Source organism: Pelmatolapia mariae, linkage group LG7 (assembly GCF_036321145.2).
Source record: "Pelmatolapia mariae isolate MD_Pm_ZW linkage group LG7, Pm_UMD_F_2, whole genome shotgun sequence".
NCBI lineage: Eukaryota > Metazoa > Chordata > Actinopteri > Cichliformes > Cichlidae > Pelmatolapia > Pelmatolapia mariae.
This window is the reverse complement of record NC_086233.1, coordinates 58,822,967-58,840,735: the sequence shown is the minus strand read 5'-3', so window position 1 is coordinate 58,840,735 and position 17,769 is coordinate 58,822,967. Positions and strand designations below refer to the sequence as shown.

Sequence of the window (17,769 nt, the reverse complement as noted above, 5' to 3'; positions counted from 1 at the left end):
CATGATCTCAATTTGTTATGTGAATAAAGCGCACCCATCCACAGAATCAATTTCTTCCATTCCAACCTCTTCACCACCGTAGGCAAGACCAAAGGGCTGTCAAAGGACGTCAGGGACAAGATTGTAGACCTGCACAAGGCTAGAATGGGCTACAGAACACCAGCAAGAAGCTTGGTGAGAAGGTGACAACTGTCAATGTGATTATTCTAAAATAGAAGAAATATAAAATGACTATCAATCGTCCTCGGTCTGGAGTTCCATGCAAGATTCTTCCTCATGGGGGGAGGATGATTATGAGAAAGATGGTGGATCAGCACAAAACCACACAAGTAGAGCTTGTTACTGATCTGAAAGCAGTTGGGAGCACAAACAGCACAAACACCACTGGTAACACACTACACTGCAACAGATGAAAATCTTGCAGCGCCCACAACGTCTCCCTGCTCAAGTACCCACATGTACAGACCCATCATTAGTTTGCCAGTGAACATCTAAATGATTCAGAAAAGAGTTGGGGGGAAAGTGCTGTGGTCAGATGAAAGTATAATCAAGCTTTTGGGCAATAACTTAACCCATCGTGTGTGGAGGAAGAGAAATACTGAGTATGACCCAAATAACACAATCCCCACAGACAAGCATGGAGGTAGAAACATTATGCTTTGAGGTTGTTTTACACGGCAACTTTGCTGCACTAATGTAAAATCCTGGATTGGAACCTGCTTCTCCCAGCCAGAACACTGAAGAGAGGTTGTGAATGGGTCTTCCAGCATGACGGTGACCCAAAATGTAACTCCAAGGCAACAAAAGAGTGGTTAAAGAAGAAGCACATAAAGGTTATAAAGTGGCGTAGCTGGTCTCCAGACCTCAGTTCTGTAGGAAATCTGTAGAGGGAGCTGAAGCTTCAAGTTGCCAAGCAGGCACTCTTCTCCAAGTACTAAGTCGTGTTTTGCTTGGGGATGAAATACTTATTTTACTCAGTGACAAGCAAATCAATCTATAACTGTTATGTAATGTGTTTTTTCCTGGATTTTGGTGTTCATGTCTTTGTAAATGAGCAAACTTCCAAATAATTAAATAATTAATTAATAGTAATTGGTACTAAGGAAGCCAAAGTATGCAAAGAAAATAGATCCCACCACCACCAGACTGAACTGTTGTTACAAGGCAGGATGACTTCATCCTATAATTTTCTTTTTTGCCAGATTCTGAACCTACCATCAGAATGTCAAAATCAGATGATGCAATGTTTACCCAATGTTTTATTGTCCAATTTTAGTGAACTAATGCAAACTGTAGCCTCAGTTTCCTGTTCTTACACAGGAGGGGCAACTTGTGTGATTTTCTGCTCCTATACTTCAAAGTTCAATATGTTGTGCAACCCGAGATGTTCTTCTACACACCCTGGTTATAACTAATGGTTATTTGAATTACTGTTGCCTTCCTATCAGACTGAAGCAGTCTGGTGAGTCTCGTCTGAACTTTGGCATGATAGGCGTGTTCTCCCAGAGAACTGCATTTCACTGGATAGGTCCTTTTTTTCAGGCCATCCTCTGTAAACAGTATGGAAAAACCCCAGTAGTACAGTGGATGTTTCTGAAATACTCACACCAGCCTGTTTAGCATCAAAACCCATGTCACATTTTGTATTACTTAAATCACCTCCCTTTTCTATTCTGATGCTCAGTTTGAACTTCAGCAGGCTGCCTTGGCTATGTCTACATGAGTAAATGGAGTGAGTTCCTGCCATGTGAATCACAGCTGAACAGGTGTACCTAACAAAGTGGCCAGGGACTGAGTGAGTGCGTATTTTAGGTGTCATGACTGAAGAATACCCAAGTTATCTTTACGATCCTTTCAAGGGCAAGTTAACACAATCCACCATTCACACGTGCTCTGACAGAAAATCCTCTGGGATACTTGAATTCTCTTTTCCATATCCTCCAAGAACTTTGTCAAATAAATAGGTGACAATTTCAGTTTCCAACTTCATCAAACACATTGCTTCCAGAAGGATATATATTAAACGGGTATGCTTGGAAAATTACACATTGGTTAAAGCATAATTTGTACATTCATTTGAGTGAACTTTTCAATTAGCAATGACTGATAACCTTAGAAACCTAGAAAAGGGTACATAATCACTCCACTATTAAATGTTTGATTTTAAACTGCCCAGAAAAGCGATTTAACTAAAGTCGACCCGATTTGACCCTCCTTGTCCATTTATTTTCATGTTTTTTTTCTCACATGCTCAAAAATGCATTGAAAGCTGTGACCCAAGAGGACATCACGTTGGTGAAATAGTCCTAACTGAAAGCTTTTGTTTTGCAACAAAAAAATTCAAGCCGGGTGAGGTGTAAAGAGCAGCCAACAGCAATCGATAGCCTGAGAGCACACTTTTTTGTGCCAGTGTAGGCCACTTGATGATTCAGAACACTTAATTTTAATAAGGCGGGGTGAGGGTTGGGATGCTAGTTTCCGTGCCTTTTGTCAGCCGAATCATATCTGTGTAAGAAAACTTCCCCTGACATACAGGACAAATGAGTTGTTTTATTGCACACGGGTGAGTAACTCGACTAGTTTTGAAATAACTCAGAGTGGACAGGAGGTGGCGCGAAATGCTGCTCCTCTGACTGTATGACGACACAGTCACTGTTTCCTTCCAGTCACAGCCACATGGGCGGCCTATGAAAGGCTATCCTCAAATCAAAACCGTAACATTTTATGTTAAATTAACAGCCACGTGATATTTATCTCGGTGACTTACACACTTTTAACACAAATTCCCTTATTATTGTCACGAAATATCCACTCACGTCCGGCAACCAAGCCGTGGTTATAATGCTATGTTGAGAATGTTGCTACCCTCATTTAAAATCAGTATCTGTTAAAGTGTCAGTGTGGATGACAGAACTGCATTAGAAACCAGCACTGAGGCTTTTTGAAGTAATTTAGGTGGGAACTATTTCTTCTATGTGCGGACTGTGACAGACTGCGCAGTGCGTCCCTGTACTTTCGCCTTACACTGTAACCTGTGCGTTAATCTATCACAGGCGAGAACGGAGTGCGTGTTTTCCATCGTTTTAAATGCAAGCTGCCTGAAAATATTAAAGGACACAGAGCAGATTATACCAGACCTCAGTACCGCATCCTGCCGTGGACGTGCCATTCAACACGGGTTTGCCCACACAACCATCCGACCTCATTAATATGTAGGTACGTAACGTCCACGCCGGAGGCTGTCTTTAAATACAGGGAGACACCCCCACACCATTTCAGTCAAAGAGCGTTAGTGTGGAGCTGACACATTCCAACTCCTGTTTTCACCCGTTTCTTTGAAACCTTCAAGGTAAGATGGGTCGTCGGTTACTCTGACTCTACACACCACATCATCTGCACCCAGGACTCTCCGAAGACTGTTTTGCTGCAATAACTCGTTTTTATTTAAAGATTTTAAAAGCTGAATCTCTCAAACCGCGTGCTAGAAGACAGACAGGGGCGTGACGATGTGCAATCAGTATTAATTGGGTTCAGCTGCAGATCAAATCAATTAAGATTTCTGGCAGTATTATTTCTTTATTTTCCTTATAGCTTAAGTAAACAAGTCAAGCAGAGGTAACAGGTTGTCTTGGGCATTCTGCAGATGCATAGTTACTTGTGGGCTATTACGGAGTATTTTATTCGCCCGGTTGTATAAAATGTAATAAAAACAGGAAATATTCCGACTCGCCGACGTATAAAAACAACCTTTTTATGTTCTTTCTGTTTGAATCCATCTCCGTGATTGAGGCGCTCGGTTTTGGTGACGTAAAATGCGCAGTGGTTACGCATGCCTACTGCCGCCGGTGGCGACCATCTTCCAACAGCTATAAATGACCCTGGCCCTTGAAATTTACTGCGCTTGGGCGTGCTTGCCTATCCTATCGCAGGGACACAGTGTCTTTAATTGTCTTGTTGGTGTTTTATGGCTTTGCCAGAAATGCCGTCCTGCGTTGTCGGCTTTGTCTGATTCATCGGACCATTCTTGGCACAGAGTTGTGGATAAATATTTGACAGATACAGACTGTGGGGAAACTATTAATGTCTGGTTATATGACGACTGCAGGGCGGTAAAGCTTTTCCAGGACTTAAATTCAACAACTGTTTTTTCTTGAATTCAGATGTGGACAAGAGATGTGCAGCAGCATTGTAACTAAGATGCTGAACGGCAGCCGTTACCTGACACCCTGTATAGCCTTTAGTGGCCTGCTGGCAAAAGAATTAACCAAATGAGCACAATAATGTTGGGAAACATGATAACACTAGGACTGTGTGTAATGTCCCATTATACTCTTCCAGCTACTAAAAGTCGTCCTCTTATTCAGGCAACTAAGGAAGCAGTTTGCCTGGTTTGTGGAGCACAGCAGTGAAACACTGTCCCATATAGAACACTGGCAATAATCCTAGATTATAACAGGGCCAAATGCTGGTACATGTTGTATGGATTACATTACTACATTTTGAGCAAACTGTATATACAACCTGTAGATGGTCACCTTGATGTTAGACTGACATTCTGGCTCCAGCCATCTTGTTTGTTTCAAGTAAACTGATGGATGCCTGGCAGCTCATGGACACTGGTCACTTGTACACTAGTGGATGCTCATTCAAAAGTAAGCCGCACCCTAATGCAGAGGCTGCTTTATCCTCAATCTTCTCTAAACGGCGCAGCATTTAAGACTAGAAGGGAGCAATTGGCACCATAAACCCGTTTGGGAAAGCTTTACCGAGGACATAAATCATGGAAGATGTAAGGTCACATTCATACACTTTAAAGAGGGTTCAAGTGAGCTCTAGTAGGTGTCTCAGTGCATTAATATGGCCCTGTACTTGGCCATACGTGCTCATCTACACGTCTCAGTGGAAACTGTGCCTAGTCACGCCGGTGGTGGAGCCAGGAAATGTGTGTGCATGTGTGAGGTCATCTGGGGATGTTCCCTGTTGCACAGAGGCAAGCTGCAGTGCTTTCACAAGCAGTGGTTGCCATGGATGCAAGGAGAGGCTCTTTAAAGCTCCATCTCTCAACCTTAATGAAAGTGTTCAAATGAAAATGACATTTTCAGTTCTGTAATGATGAAATAAAAAGTAAAATCCAGGCTTGACTCATTGTGGGATGTGAAAGTAGTCATGGAAACTTTTTTTGTGAGCCAACTAGTAACCACACATTCAGATTGCTTCATAGATTATGCGTCTCGCTCTCTCATTCCCCTCTGTTTACTTACACCCCCCCCCCCCCCCCCCCAAAAAAAAAAAAACAAACAAAAAAACCTTTTCCCTTCATTCTCTTCCCCTTTATACTTCTGCATGGCGTCCTTACAGTCTTGTCTCATATCCTTAATTTCCTTTTATCTTTACTTTTAATAGATGACCACCAAGGAGAAGCTCATTGGCCATGTTATGAAGGAGGAGCCTGTTGGCAGCAGGTGCAAAGTGACTGTAGTGGGTGTTGGCATGGTGGGCATGGCCACTGCTGTCAGTATCCTCCTCAAGGTAAGAAGGGTGGGAGGGGAATAAACTTGTTGAAATTAAGAAGATTGCTACTAGCCTTATTTGGGGATTGAAAAAGGTTTACACAAGAGGATTTCACTGGAACAGACGTAAAGGTTGTGATGGCTAGAGCAATAGATTTATCAGATCCAATGACATTTACCAGAAATGATGCGTTTGCTGTATTATGCATTATGTGAAGTTTGTTTGGTTGTTAAAATGACCTATAATATAATAATTAGGACTTGTGTGATGAGCTGGCCCTGGTTGATGTGATGGAGGACAAGTTGAAGGGTGAGGCGATGGACCTGCAGCACGGATCCCTCTTCCTTAAGACGCACAAGATTGTAGCTGATAAAGGTGAGAATTGACAAACTGTTATTTACTTTACTTACTGAGTAACCTGGAGTGGAATACAACTTCTTTTTTTCTCCTCCATCTCTTCACAGACTACAGTGTGACAGCCAACTCTAAGGTGGTGGTAGTGACTGCAGGTGCCCGCCAGCAGGAGGGCGAGAGCCGTCTCAATCTGGTGCAGCGTAACGTTAACATCTTCAAGTTTATCATCCCCAACATCGTCAAGTACAGCCCCAACTGCATCCTGATGGTGGTCTCCAACCCAGGTTAGACAAGGAGTCTACATCATGTGGGGTTTATATGGTCCAATTCCTGTTCGAGGCAGATTAATGGCTGATAATTTCTTATTTGGCTCCTTCCCAGTGGACATCCTGACCTATGTTGCCTGGAAACTGAGTGGCTTCCCCCGTCACCGTGTGATTGGCTCTGGCACTAACCTTGACTCTGCACGTTTCCGCCACATCATGGGAGAGAAGCTCCACCTGCATCCTTCTAGCTGCCATGGTTGGATCATCGGAGAGCATGGAGACTCTAGTGGTACGCTTGCGACATTATTTGTGAAATGTATACTGTCATGTACAGTTCAGAATTTCCTATTTCAGTGGGGTGTATTTCTTTCTCATAGTGCCTGTGTGGAGTGGTGTGAACATTGCTGGAGTTTCTCTTCAAGGCCTCAACCCAAAGATGGGGGCTGAGGGTGACCCAGAGGACTGGAAGGCAGTGCACAAGATGGTGGTTGATGGGTGAGTGTTGCAATTTATTTATTTGCAGACTCCACTGTATACAGATTTTTACAGCATGTATACAGTGACTATACTATTCCCCATGAGAGGCTGTGTCAGACTGAAGCTCACTTGCTCTCTTACACTCCTGTGTCTAACTGAAATGCCTGACAATGGTAAACGCTGATTCCATAAATATCAGTAATGATGCCGTATGACCCATTATCTGTATTGGCATGTCTGAAAGTTGTATGATGCAACTCTTTGCAGAAAGGTTAATATTGCGCCATCATTTGTCTGCCAATCAGTAGACTTGTATTGTAATAGCTGGGTTTTTAGAGTTCAGCCATGTCAAATACAATGTTCTTTGTGTCCCAGTTGAGGCTTATCATTTCACACTTATCTTTACAAAGATGAGAGAAATGCACATGTATTATGTTTCAACAGAAGAAATGGTATCTGCAAACGTGCACCTCTGTATGGCTAGTAGAACTCATTTGTCTTTTCTTTTAAAGGCAGTTCAATAATTTATTATTAAAAAAAAAAAATGTAATTTTTTATCTGTTTTCAAACTCTTATGGGCAACTTGTCAAATTTAAGTTTTTCAAACAAATACCAGTGGCTACAACCAATGTCTACTACAAACAATTTTTTTTTCTTTTTTTTAAAATCACACAGCATGACACATTTCTCCTTTCAGTCTGTTATATGCCATGCTCATTTTTATTTCTTGTCCATGCTGCAGAGCCTACGAGGTTATCAAGCTGAAGGGCTACACTTCCTGGGCCATTGGTATGTCTGTTGCTGACCTAGTGGAAAGTATCATGAAGAATCTGCACAAAGTGCACCCTGTGTCTACACTTGTCCAGGTAGATGAGAAGTCTTTATTTTTTTTCACTTGCTGAAAAATAAAATGCTATACTTCCTGCAGATGTGACAAGGTCAGCTTGTAACTATTCATTTCCTTGCCTTTTACTGTATAGGGCATGCATGGAGTGAAGGAGGAAGTCTTCCTGAGTATCCCTTGTGTCCTGGGCAACAGTGGCTTGACAGATGTCATTCACATGACGCTGAAGCCTGAGGAGGAGAAGCAGCTGGTGAAGAGTGCTGAGACCCTGTGGGGTGTACAGAAGGAGCTCACTCTGTGAAGAGCACTACTCTGAATTCTCCAGTTGTCCCTAAAATGACACCAGACACCATTTGACTCCCTCCTAGTTTCCCTCTTGTGTCTCTCATTGTAATTGGTTGATGTCACCTGTGAATTTCTTAAAAGGCCAAGTGCTTGTAACTAAACCACTCAAAGCTGGGTTTTACTTTTGAGAGATTCACATACAGGTGTCATTTTCCTTTGCTTCCTTCAACCTGGCCTTGATCGTCCATGACTGAATTTTTGGAAACTCATACTTGTATCCTTAGAAGTCAGCCTGTGTTGGAGAGCAAGTATTTGTCATCCATTTGTCCTCTCTGAAATCATGCAGTCTTTGTGCATATATATATTCTGTGTACTGTATGTTACGAGTACTGTTACTGCTTTTTCTGTACACTCCTAGGTCAGTCTGTATGCATTATGTGGCCGTTAAAGTTATGTTTCTCCACTTGGTAATCTCTGTTTATATCTTGGAGTATAACGGAGACATTCCATTCTGTATGAGGAGGGCTTCCTATTCACCCACAGTAACACTGCTGCATACGTCACTGGTCCAAAAACTTGTGATACCAAAGTACCTTATATTATAGTAAAGCAGACTTCCATAAACTTGCTTGGTACTGAAGCCTTCTTAAAAAGCCTAACCACAAGTGCACTGACAAAATACTTTAAAAAGCAAATTTTATGGCGCACAAAAAAAAAAAAACTGGCAAAGTTTACATCTGATTAAAAATAAAGTGACTGCCATAATATAACAGAGAGCCAGTGGAAAAGGGTTTGGTTATGAATCATAAGACTGCTACAGTCCATTTAAAAAAAAAAAAAAAAAAAAAGTTTGTGTACCCTAAATGTTCTAACAAGGTTTTGTTTTTTTACGCCACCTGACTCTGGAAAAGAACATTAAAAAACAAATTCTATTTATAAATGTTAGATCTATTTATGTATTAATGTTACAATATTAAAGAGGATTTATCGATAAATTACTGGGAAACATGTCATGGCAGCTGGATATTGAGCTGTTTGCTGTAACGTCAAATAAATCTGCCAAGATGATTCAAGTTTGTCCTGTGTTCTGTCCTGCATTTGCCATCAAACCTGGAGTTGGGGGTCAATTTGTTTGTTTGCGGAGCTGCTGGGTCAGTAGCTGTTGCCCAATATGAGGCTGATCTGAGCTTTTCATGCAAGACGTCAAAATATTCAACTTGCCTTTAAATTACTCGTATTCATACTATTCTACCTGCTCACAAACGCTAGCATTTTAATGTGTAACTACCACTGGCTTCATAAGTGGTCTGTGTTAAGAGCAGTTTTCTTACAGAAGGCAGTTCTACAAACCAGTGGGGGAAATTATAGTTCATTATTTTGGCCTTTGGTGTACAGACTAGAGCACCAATCTTCAAGTTGGTACACAACCCACTCTGAACCAGCGCTACCTTTTGGTTGTGCAACACAGAAAATCGCTGAATAATATCAATTATGCAAGCCACATTAATGACATGACCAAAAAGAGATGACCTATTAAATCAATTTATTTGTACTGATTTACATCTTTACATAAAAGAGCAAGTTGCCTATGGTTAAACTGAGAAAAAACAAAAAATCTATAATACAATTCAAAGTGCATTTAGTAAAAGGCTAAATTCAAGAAAAAAAAACAAAACCCTTTACATAAGTTAAAGTTTTGATTAGTACATTTGTCTACTTTTGTACCTCTTAACACCCAGTTTTATTCACAAATTTTTAACTTATGTTTACTTTAACCTTCTCAGCAGGACTGAGAATGAGAATGGACAGCATGGGAAAAAAGAAAATAAATCAGATACAATGCAGAAATTCCTTTATGATCCAGTAATGTACGCCAAGCCTGCCATCTACCTTAGAGACCCTCTACAGAGTGAAACAAAAAAATGTACATGATTGACTGGTTAAAGCAGTCAAAGGGTATAACAAGCAGCCGCCACACACTGAAAGAACCTCACACACACACACACACACACACACACACACCCTCCATAAGGAGACATACAAATGGAAAATCATGTAGTAATAGTAGTGTGTGCAAGTGGGATAAGAGCTCAAATTAAAGCTGAATGTCTGACCCAAACAAATCGGTTCAGGTTAATGGATATAACTTCATGGCTACTGAAACATGAACAGAAATCCTGAGGATGAACCCTTCCCTTCCTGAAAAGTACTCCTGTGTATTTACAGACACATCTTTTCATTACAAAAGGGAGTGATCATATGGGCTCTCTACAAAGCTCTTCACTTTTAGCCCCTACCATCTGTACTTACTAGCCAAATCATGTGTTATGGCAAAGAAATTGCCAACAGAACCTGTAAGCTTTAGTTTTAGGCCAAATTTAAGGTCATGACAGTGTTTTTTGCTTTTAATATTTGGTCACAAAAATAACCCTCTCATGTTTAGGTCATGTCCTTACACAATGACCTCAAAGGAGTGTTTGGTTAGTTTAAAATCTAAACTGTCTAGCTACAACTATGGCTGCAATTTACCATTCAAATATGTAATTTTCCTTTGTTGGTGCTGTTCAAATTTCTATCAGAATAAATTTAATATAAGACTATAAAATAGAGCAGCTGGTTGATATACAAGATGATAGAAGAGAGTAAGAGAGCATGAAGATATGAATGTTTCTAGGTAGTAAGCGTGGGTCAGTAGAGGTCACTAAGCCCAGCAGTCTTGCGGGCTTTTTGCATAAGAGCACGAAGCTGGAACTGCTTCCTGGACAGAAGACGTACATGCTATAACAGAAAAAAAAAGAGGCAGGTAGGTTAAAGTGTCTGTATACTTGTTTCTGTTTATATGTGCTAGCAGCTATCTAGATCTGGTTACCTTGAGAAAAACTTCCAGGTCTATGACACCCCTGCGGAGGGCTTCGCCCAGGTAGAAGATTGTGTCTTCAATTGCATTCTCTTCAGCGTACAGGTTCAGGATCTGTTTGTACAATGGAGCTGTGGGCACAATGACGTCATCAATGTCATTATTCTCCGACTGGTTTTCCATTTTCTCCAAGGCCTCGCTCAGCTCCTCGTCTTTTCTCTTCAGCAGATCGATGTTCCTGTCAACTTCAGTCTAGTGGAAACATCGTGATGATCGCACATATTTAGCAAATCTCAAAAATGACTGCTATAACAGTTAACTGTGGTGAATAGAGAACAAAACAAACAGAAAGATTTAACACTGAAAGTATGATCATCTCTCACCACTTCCTGGTCCAGTCTTGAGATCATCTCTTCCAGTTTCTGATGTCCTTTCTTCAGGTCCTCTTCTGTTCGCTTCAGGGCATCCAACTCTGCCTGAGCTCTGTCCATCTCCTCCTTCATTCTCCAGCGAAGCTTGTCACTCACTGCAGAAATTAGAGATGCCCGGATGGTGTCCTCGCCAATGGTGCCATCTCTGTTTGGGCCTTAAGAGGAAGAGATTATAATAAGTCATCTAAGACAGTGAATACAAACAGGAGAGCCAGATGGAAAAAAAAGATACTACTACAACTTAAACCATAATCTCTCCAAAATATAATTATATTTGATTTTGTTAAGTCTCTTTTACACATACCACGTCCTATGTAAAAGGGCCTTTACTGTAAATTGGCAAGCTAACCACCTTCAGATAACTGTAAAAAAATGATTAATTTAAATCATAATTCTGTAGAGGCTTTTCTTCCACAGAGAAACTGTGCCACCCTAAGGTGAGGATGTTGGACTAAACCATAACAGACATTTTTTTCAGGTTCTTGGTGGAGGCAAGAGGAAAATGCACAGATTTCTGTCAAATATGGCAACATGGACTCGTGGCCTTTACACCTTTACACAGACCAACTCTACCAGCACACAAAGTCACTCCCTAAAGCTCAGTATGAGCCAAGAAAAACTCTCCACTATTCATCCTTGCATTGCAGTTATTCAGTTCAAACAATTCACACTACATTCAAAATATTATCAACAGTATTTATAGGCACAGCAAGGCATCACCACAGAGAAATCTGACAACAAGGTTTATATACAAACAAAAGGGTCCAAAAGGGTGTTCTCCAGAATGATGGAAAATGAATGAAGTATTCACATGATTTTCCCAGTTAAGCCATTTATTGGCCTCCAGTTTTAGTTTCAGTTTAACACCCATTGGCCAATCTATGATTTATGTTCTGGTTGTAGTACTATCCACAGTGACAACAATATTGTAGGATGGTGGTGAAAACAGCAACAGAAGGAAAATTACATCTTAACAAATTCATACTTTTATTGAAAAACAAATTCCATGTAAGCAACCTTTCTAGGCATTACAGCTGGTATTTTGGACTGTATTGTAAAACAATTTACATGTTTATTTATTAGTGTTTTATACTAGCTACACAAGACAGTTCAAGGACTGGCAAATTCCAGATTATATAACAGTAAATATGCTGGCAAATGTCAGCAGAGTCAAGACCACCTTGTGTACAGTCTGGAGTCAGTGCCACAAATGTCAGAGTTAATTCACCCACTAGGTGACCCCATTTCTTCTCGTTTACCGTTCCAAACCTAAATATAGACCTGTGTGCTTCTGAAGTTTAAGTTGTGGGGGGCATAAAGAAGCTTTCCCTTTCCGTTCAGGGCCATCCCACCCTTTGGCCTTTAATAGACCCCACTCTAGTTACACTAATGACCTTTCACTGGTGACTTGGTACGCTACTGAAGTTATTCAGAGGGTGAGAGAGTCGAAGTCAAAAGGTCAAGTGTCTCAGTATGGATTAACTAAAGATCATAAAGTTATCAAGGGTGAATAAAGTTTTTTGCTGAGAATTAAAACTCTGTATTGTAAACGGTCTTGTGATGTTTACACAGAAAGCAGATGAGTGTGTAAAGGTACAGATAATTAGTTTCTGAGTGAACATATTTGCCTCGGATGCATCTGTGCAATATGTAAAAAGTCAGAAACTGTGCTACATTAATATTTCAAAGATACCTGGAAGTAGAAAACGTATGCACCCAGATGCTGGATGTAATACTTACCCACTGTGGAAACTGGAGTTTGGGTGGGGTAGTGTGCAGGTCCAGCAGTGGCTGGGTAAGAGTTCCCCCCTGGGTACTGATAACTTGGGTAGCCTCTGAAAATAGTTAGATGATTGTCAAGCTAATGCTTTACATTTTCTATTCTGAAACATTTTAAGAGCGTATTTGCAAAATTCAGCTGTACATGTAACAGAGCCAGTGCTGCAGTGTCTTGATAATAAAAGTCAGTGAATACTCCACCATCAAACATGTTGAATTTGTTGTGTCACACATATTGCGTATAAGTGTTAGCTGTAGGCAGCAAATAAAAGAGCCTGGGAGAAATCCTACCCAGAGTTAGGATTTGGGCCATATGGTGACACTGCAGGCATGCCAGGCATGTAGGAAGCTGCAGCAGAGAGAGAGAGAGACAAAAAACGAGATCTCAGGGCACAAAGGTCAAAGGTTTCATTGATTTTTTTTGGGACTGCTCACAGGCACATAGAAGAGACAGAGATAAAGTATCAGTTTCAGTATTGTGTTGCCATAGTATGTGAGCTCCATCTGGTGCCCAAGGAAGTAAATGCACCATTAAAAAAAACCCCAAAAAAACCCCACACCAAACAAACAAAAAACCCATTTCTAACACTTTGGAAAAAAAAAAATCCACAAACCACTGTGTACAAGAAATGTATGTCACTCACAATTTGGGGGTCCAGCTGCTTGAAAGGCTTGGTAAGGAGCTTGTGTGGTCGGACGAGAAAACACAGGGGGCTCCTCCCCGAACACCACAATCATCACCTGAATCAGACCATACAGGTCTGATTGAGGCTATAAAACAGTGAGACACATTTTATTAACCAAATTGCCAGGCAAGTCAAGAATGCAAATGATATCTCGAGCCACAAAGGCACTTTTTTTGTCCTATAATCCAGCATACCGAAATGTTGCCTTTTTCTCCATCTAGTAAATTTTTTGAGCTACATTTCTGTGTGCAGAAACTCTAGTTCTCACACTACATGCTTTTAATACCTTAAAACATGTTTTTAAACATGGATTAAAAGAATTACTACTTACATGTTTCCATTCATGTAGATACGGCAGGTAAATCTTTCCATTAGCATCTATGTGCTTGCCAGTTTTGATCATCATAGCGCTGGTAGGTTTGACAAAACATATAGGTGGGTTGTAGGGATACGTGTCCAGGAGCCACAAACACACTGGGATGTTGTACACATTACCTACAGAAATCAAATACACAGTGTTATAATATAGCTATTGTCCAAAACCTTAATGTCCTCACTCATCCCTTAATATTTAACAAACTCCATATTCTGTTATCAAGAACATATTAAGTGAAACACATTTTATGTATCTTTGTACATCAAATACACATTTTAAAAAATCCCTAAGTCTGATTTTCAAGCAAGATTTAAAAAAAAAACTGCTTTCTGTCCACATCCACAAGATGAGAAAGTTTAGGTTTGACATTTGTCCTGAGATAATGGTGTAAAAAGAAAAAAAAAGTGCAGTTAATCCAGTAAGTCAGAATGACCACATCGGATAGAAAAAAAGTAGTCTAGTAGACATTATAAATAGTAGTAAAAAAGAATTGCACTTAATTATGCTTGAAATTTTCAAAAATATATAGAAATTTATTAATTTATAGGAAAACCTCTTTTTAGAGAGCAAAGAAACATCCATTACCTCTGTAGCTCACAGGAACAGTTCCTGTCAAGCTCATCAGATCTCTTGTGGAGCCATCATTAAATACTGAAATACAAGCAGATGCATGCCATTACACAACATACAAGTGAAACCAAGCAGTTAAAAACAGGAGATAAATATTACTTAATTTACCATAAGCATCCATGAGTGGCTTCAAATCCTTGTACTGGGAGATCACATTGGTTATTTCACGAACAGTCAGGTCTCTGTATTTGTATTGCTGGGCAACAAGTAGAGGAGACAAAATTAATCTTTTTACTTATTTTTTAAAATATTTTGTTTACCAAGCTGCCATTCAAAATTCAGTGCCATACAAACTGAGAGTGATCATTTGTATTGACTGATTGATTTTATTTCACTCCAAAACATATCACAGACTAAAAACATATATGACTTAATTACCAGAATAATGACTAAAAAAATACAACTAATAATAAAAGTCAACTTATTTGATAGGTATTTTGCACTGTCAGTTGAGCTAATGTTAACTGAATTACATTTCACTGACAGGCCACGTTTGTGAAAGCTTAATTTTTTTGATTACTATCAGAAATAATACTTTCACTCTTCAACAAATGAAGTGCAAGCTTACTGTTCCTGTAACCGCGGGATAACAGATTCTTATTACCTAGCTTATTACTGAGCTAAGTTCAATATCCTTAGGATTTTTACACAAACTACAAGAGCTGGATAAGAATCACGTACATAAAGGAAATGTTCAAAAGACAAATCTGAAACAGTAATAGACCTGTAACAGATCCTTGTGGTACACCACAGATAAAATTTCCAAGGGGTGACCTTGAAGAACCATTATTTAATTCTACATACTGTAAACAAGACTTGAACCACCTTACAGATTAAATTTACTGCCTCTATACATTTTCTTATAGATTAGAATAATCCAATTAAAAAGCCTTGTGAACGTAAATTAGTACAATACCAGTATGGATACAATTATCCATATTAAACTTATTTTCATCAGAGAAGTGTTTAAGACCAGTGTCAATAGAGTCCCTTGGTCTGGCAACTGATTGAAATTCATTAGCTTTTTCCCACCGATGCATCACAAACCTGGTAATAAACAATTCTCTAAAGTATTCTGTACACGACTGGCAATATAAATACAGGTCTACGGTAACCTCCGAAACTGTGGTCTCATTTTTTAACCAGAGTAACTTCAATTAATAATATGTGCAACTGTGTGTTCTATGGTTACACAGTTATGCCTCAATCTAATTTAGTACAATATATTGTATCAAAACAATATTTAAGAGACTTTATTATCTTAAATTTGACGAAAATGTACAGTCTGTTAAACTAAACCGTACCAGGAAATGTTAAACTGGCTTCTAACGTTAGCCAGTGTCAAACAGGACGCTATGAGCTAATTTGCTATCGTTTTTCAACAGTCAACACTCAAGCTCAAACTTACCTTTAGCATTTTCTTCAGGTTACTTTCGTTGACTACTGCCATGTTCCTTAGGTGTTTATATTGACTTTTCTTATTAATAAGTTAAGCGTCTTAACAGCTGACTTTTATGACAGCTAAAGTGACAGCTAATGCAAGCTAAAGCTGGCTAGCGGAGCTCCGGTAAATGCAAGGCTAACGTTAGCCCTAGCTCGGGCGGACTCAAACAAGGGCGTGATTCAGCTACTACGAGAAATCTTCCAGTCTTGTAAACGGGAAATGTATCTGTGTTCCACGCGAATACTCAAAAAACAGCTCATAAATCGACAAAACAGCTAACGAGTAGTTGTAAAAAAGAGCTTGAAAACAAAAATCCGATGGTCAACAAAAGGAATTTCCGGCAGTTCTCTTTAGTGCTTCCGGTCCCTGTGTGACGTGATGTGATTAACACGTCAATGGAAGATCCCCAAATTCTACGATAGCCCGTGATATAAATCTATAAATGTACACATTTAATGAATTAATAATTACATCTTATTCAATGTTTACTGTTTTTACTTCCGTGAGATGCACACAAACAGAATGTACTGGCGAATCCCCACGAGGAAGCACTTGACTACCGTGGGAAGGAAGAACTCCCTTTTTACAAAAAGTGACCTAAAGCATGACAGGTTCAGGGAGGGGCACTCATCTGCCACAACAGGACTCGGGGTGAAGCAATAAAGAAGAAACAAAAGGGGAGCATAGCAGACAAGGACAAAACAAATATTATGGAAGAGAATAGACGAAATTTATTCACATGTTGCAGTGGCATCCAAATGCATTAGGAGTGAAGGAAACCTGATCTACCCCTAATTATAAGCGTTATCAAGTTTGAAATATAATTTTAAAACTAGAGAGCATCTGTCTCCTGAATTCAAAGCAGCTGTTTCCACAAGAGAGAGAGCTGCAGGCTCTTCCTGCCATTCAACTATTGGATACTCTAGAAACCATGAGTAAGTCTTCATTTCAAGAGTTTAGTGCTCTACTGGGATAATATTGGGATAATATGAGATTTTTAAGAGCTCATATTAAATATTAAAGATCTCATATTAAAGTAAAATTGAGACTTTCAAACCTAAGAACACTGCCAGGCATGGTGTTGGCAGGATCACACTTTAGGGCTGTTTTGCTGCCAGTGGTATTTACAAATTCTTCTACTTTTACCTCAAATTATGATGATGATTGAAACTTAAACACAATTCCATATTCCAACAGGGCAATGATCCAAACCATACATCAAAACTGGTTTTGAAATTAGTAAAGCAGACTAACATCAAGCTTCTGGAAAGGCCTTCCCAAAGTCCCAATTATGGATTATGTTTAAAAGTCTGGGCCATGCCAGCAAGCCAACCAGTTTAAATGAATTGGTCAAATATTCAGCCACAATTATGCCAGAAGCTTACTGATGCTAAAGAGTCTAGTCAAGGTACAAGTTCAGGACAGCATGGCGTAATCACTGTCCACTTAACATCGATGGATCCTCTGTGGAGGTCATCAAGAGCACCAAATTCCTTGGTGTCCACCTGACGGAGAACCTCTCCTGGTCCCTCAACACCAGCTCCATAAATAAGAAGGCCCAACAGCGTCTCTACTTCCTGCAGAAGCTGAGAAAAGCCCATCTCCCACCATCCATTATCACCATGTTCTACAGAGGGACTATCGAGAGCATCCTGAGCAGCTGTATCACTGTCTGGTATGGAAACTGCACCGTATCGGATTGCAATACCCTACAACAGATAGTGAGAGCACCTGAGAAGATCACTGGAGCCTCTCTTCCCTCCATCACGAACACTTATAGCACCTGCTCCATCCACAGAGCCACCAGCATTGTGGAGGACCCCACACAC

General features: G+C 40.0%; 2 protein-coding genes across 3 annotated transcripts; one reads left to right on the top strand and one right to left on the bottom strand.

Annotated features, from left to right (window-relative positions):
- The first annotated feature begins 3,046 nt into the window (after positions 1-3,046).
- ldha (lactate dehydrogenase A4) lies at positions 3,047-8,805 on the top strand. Of its 2 annotated transcripts, none has more exons than XM_063479973.1 (8): positions 3,047-3,216; positions 5,404-5,529; positions 5,769-5,886; positions 5,976-6,149; positions 6,247-6,420; positions 6,509-6,626; positions 7,351-7,474; positions 7,589-8,805. In XM_063479973.1, exons 2-8 carry the CDS (start codon positions 5,404-5,406, stop codon positions 7,751-7,753), a joined length of 999 nt encoding a protein of 332 aa, XP_063336043.1. In that variant the 5' UTR covers positions 3,047-3,216; the 3' UTR covers positions 7,754-8,805. The 2 variants fall into 2 exon arrangements, with proteins under 2 accessions (XP_063336043.1, XP_063336042.1); XM_063479972.1 differs by lacking the exon at positions 3,047-3,216 and adding an exon at positions 3,226-3,349.
- Positions 8,806-9,272: 467 nt separating this feature from the next.
- tsg101a (tumor susceptibility 101a) lies at positions 9,273-16,295 on the bottom strand. Its single transcript, XM_063479971.1, has 10 exons — positions 15,905-16,295; positions 14,605-14,692; positions 14,452-14,517; positions 13,822-13,985; positions 13,449-13,575; positions 13,096-13,153; positions 12,766-12,860; positions 10,978-11,180; positions 10,607-10,846; positions 9,273-10,515 (listed from the first exon to the last, which is right to left on the bottom strand). The coding sequence occupies exons 1-10, from the start codon at positions 15,944-15,946 to the stop codon at positions 10,426-10,428; spliced, it is 1,173 nt and encodes a 390-aa protein (XP_063336041.1). The 5' UTR covers positions 15,947-16,295; the 3' UTR covers positions 9,273-10,425.
- Positions 16,296-17,769: the final 1,474 nt, after the last annotated feature.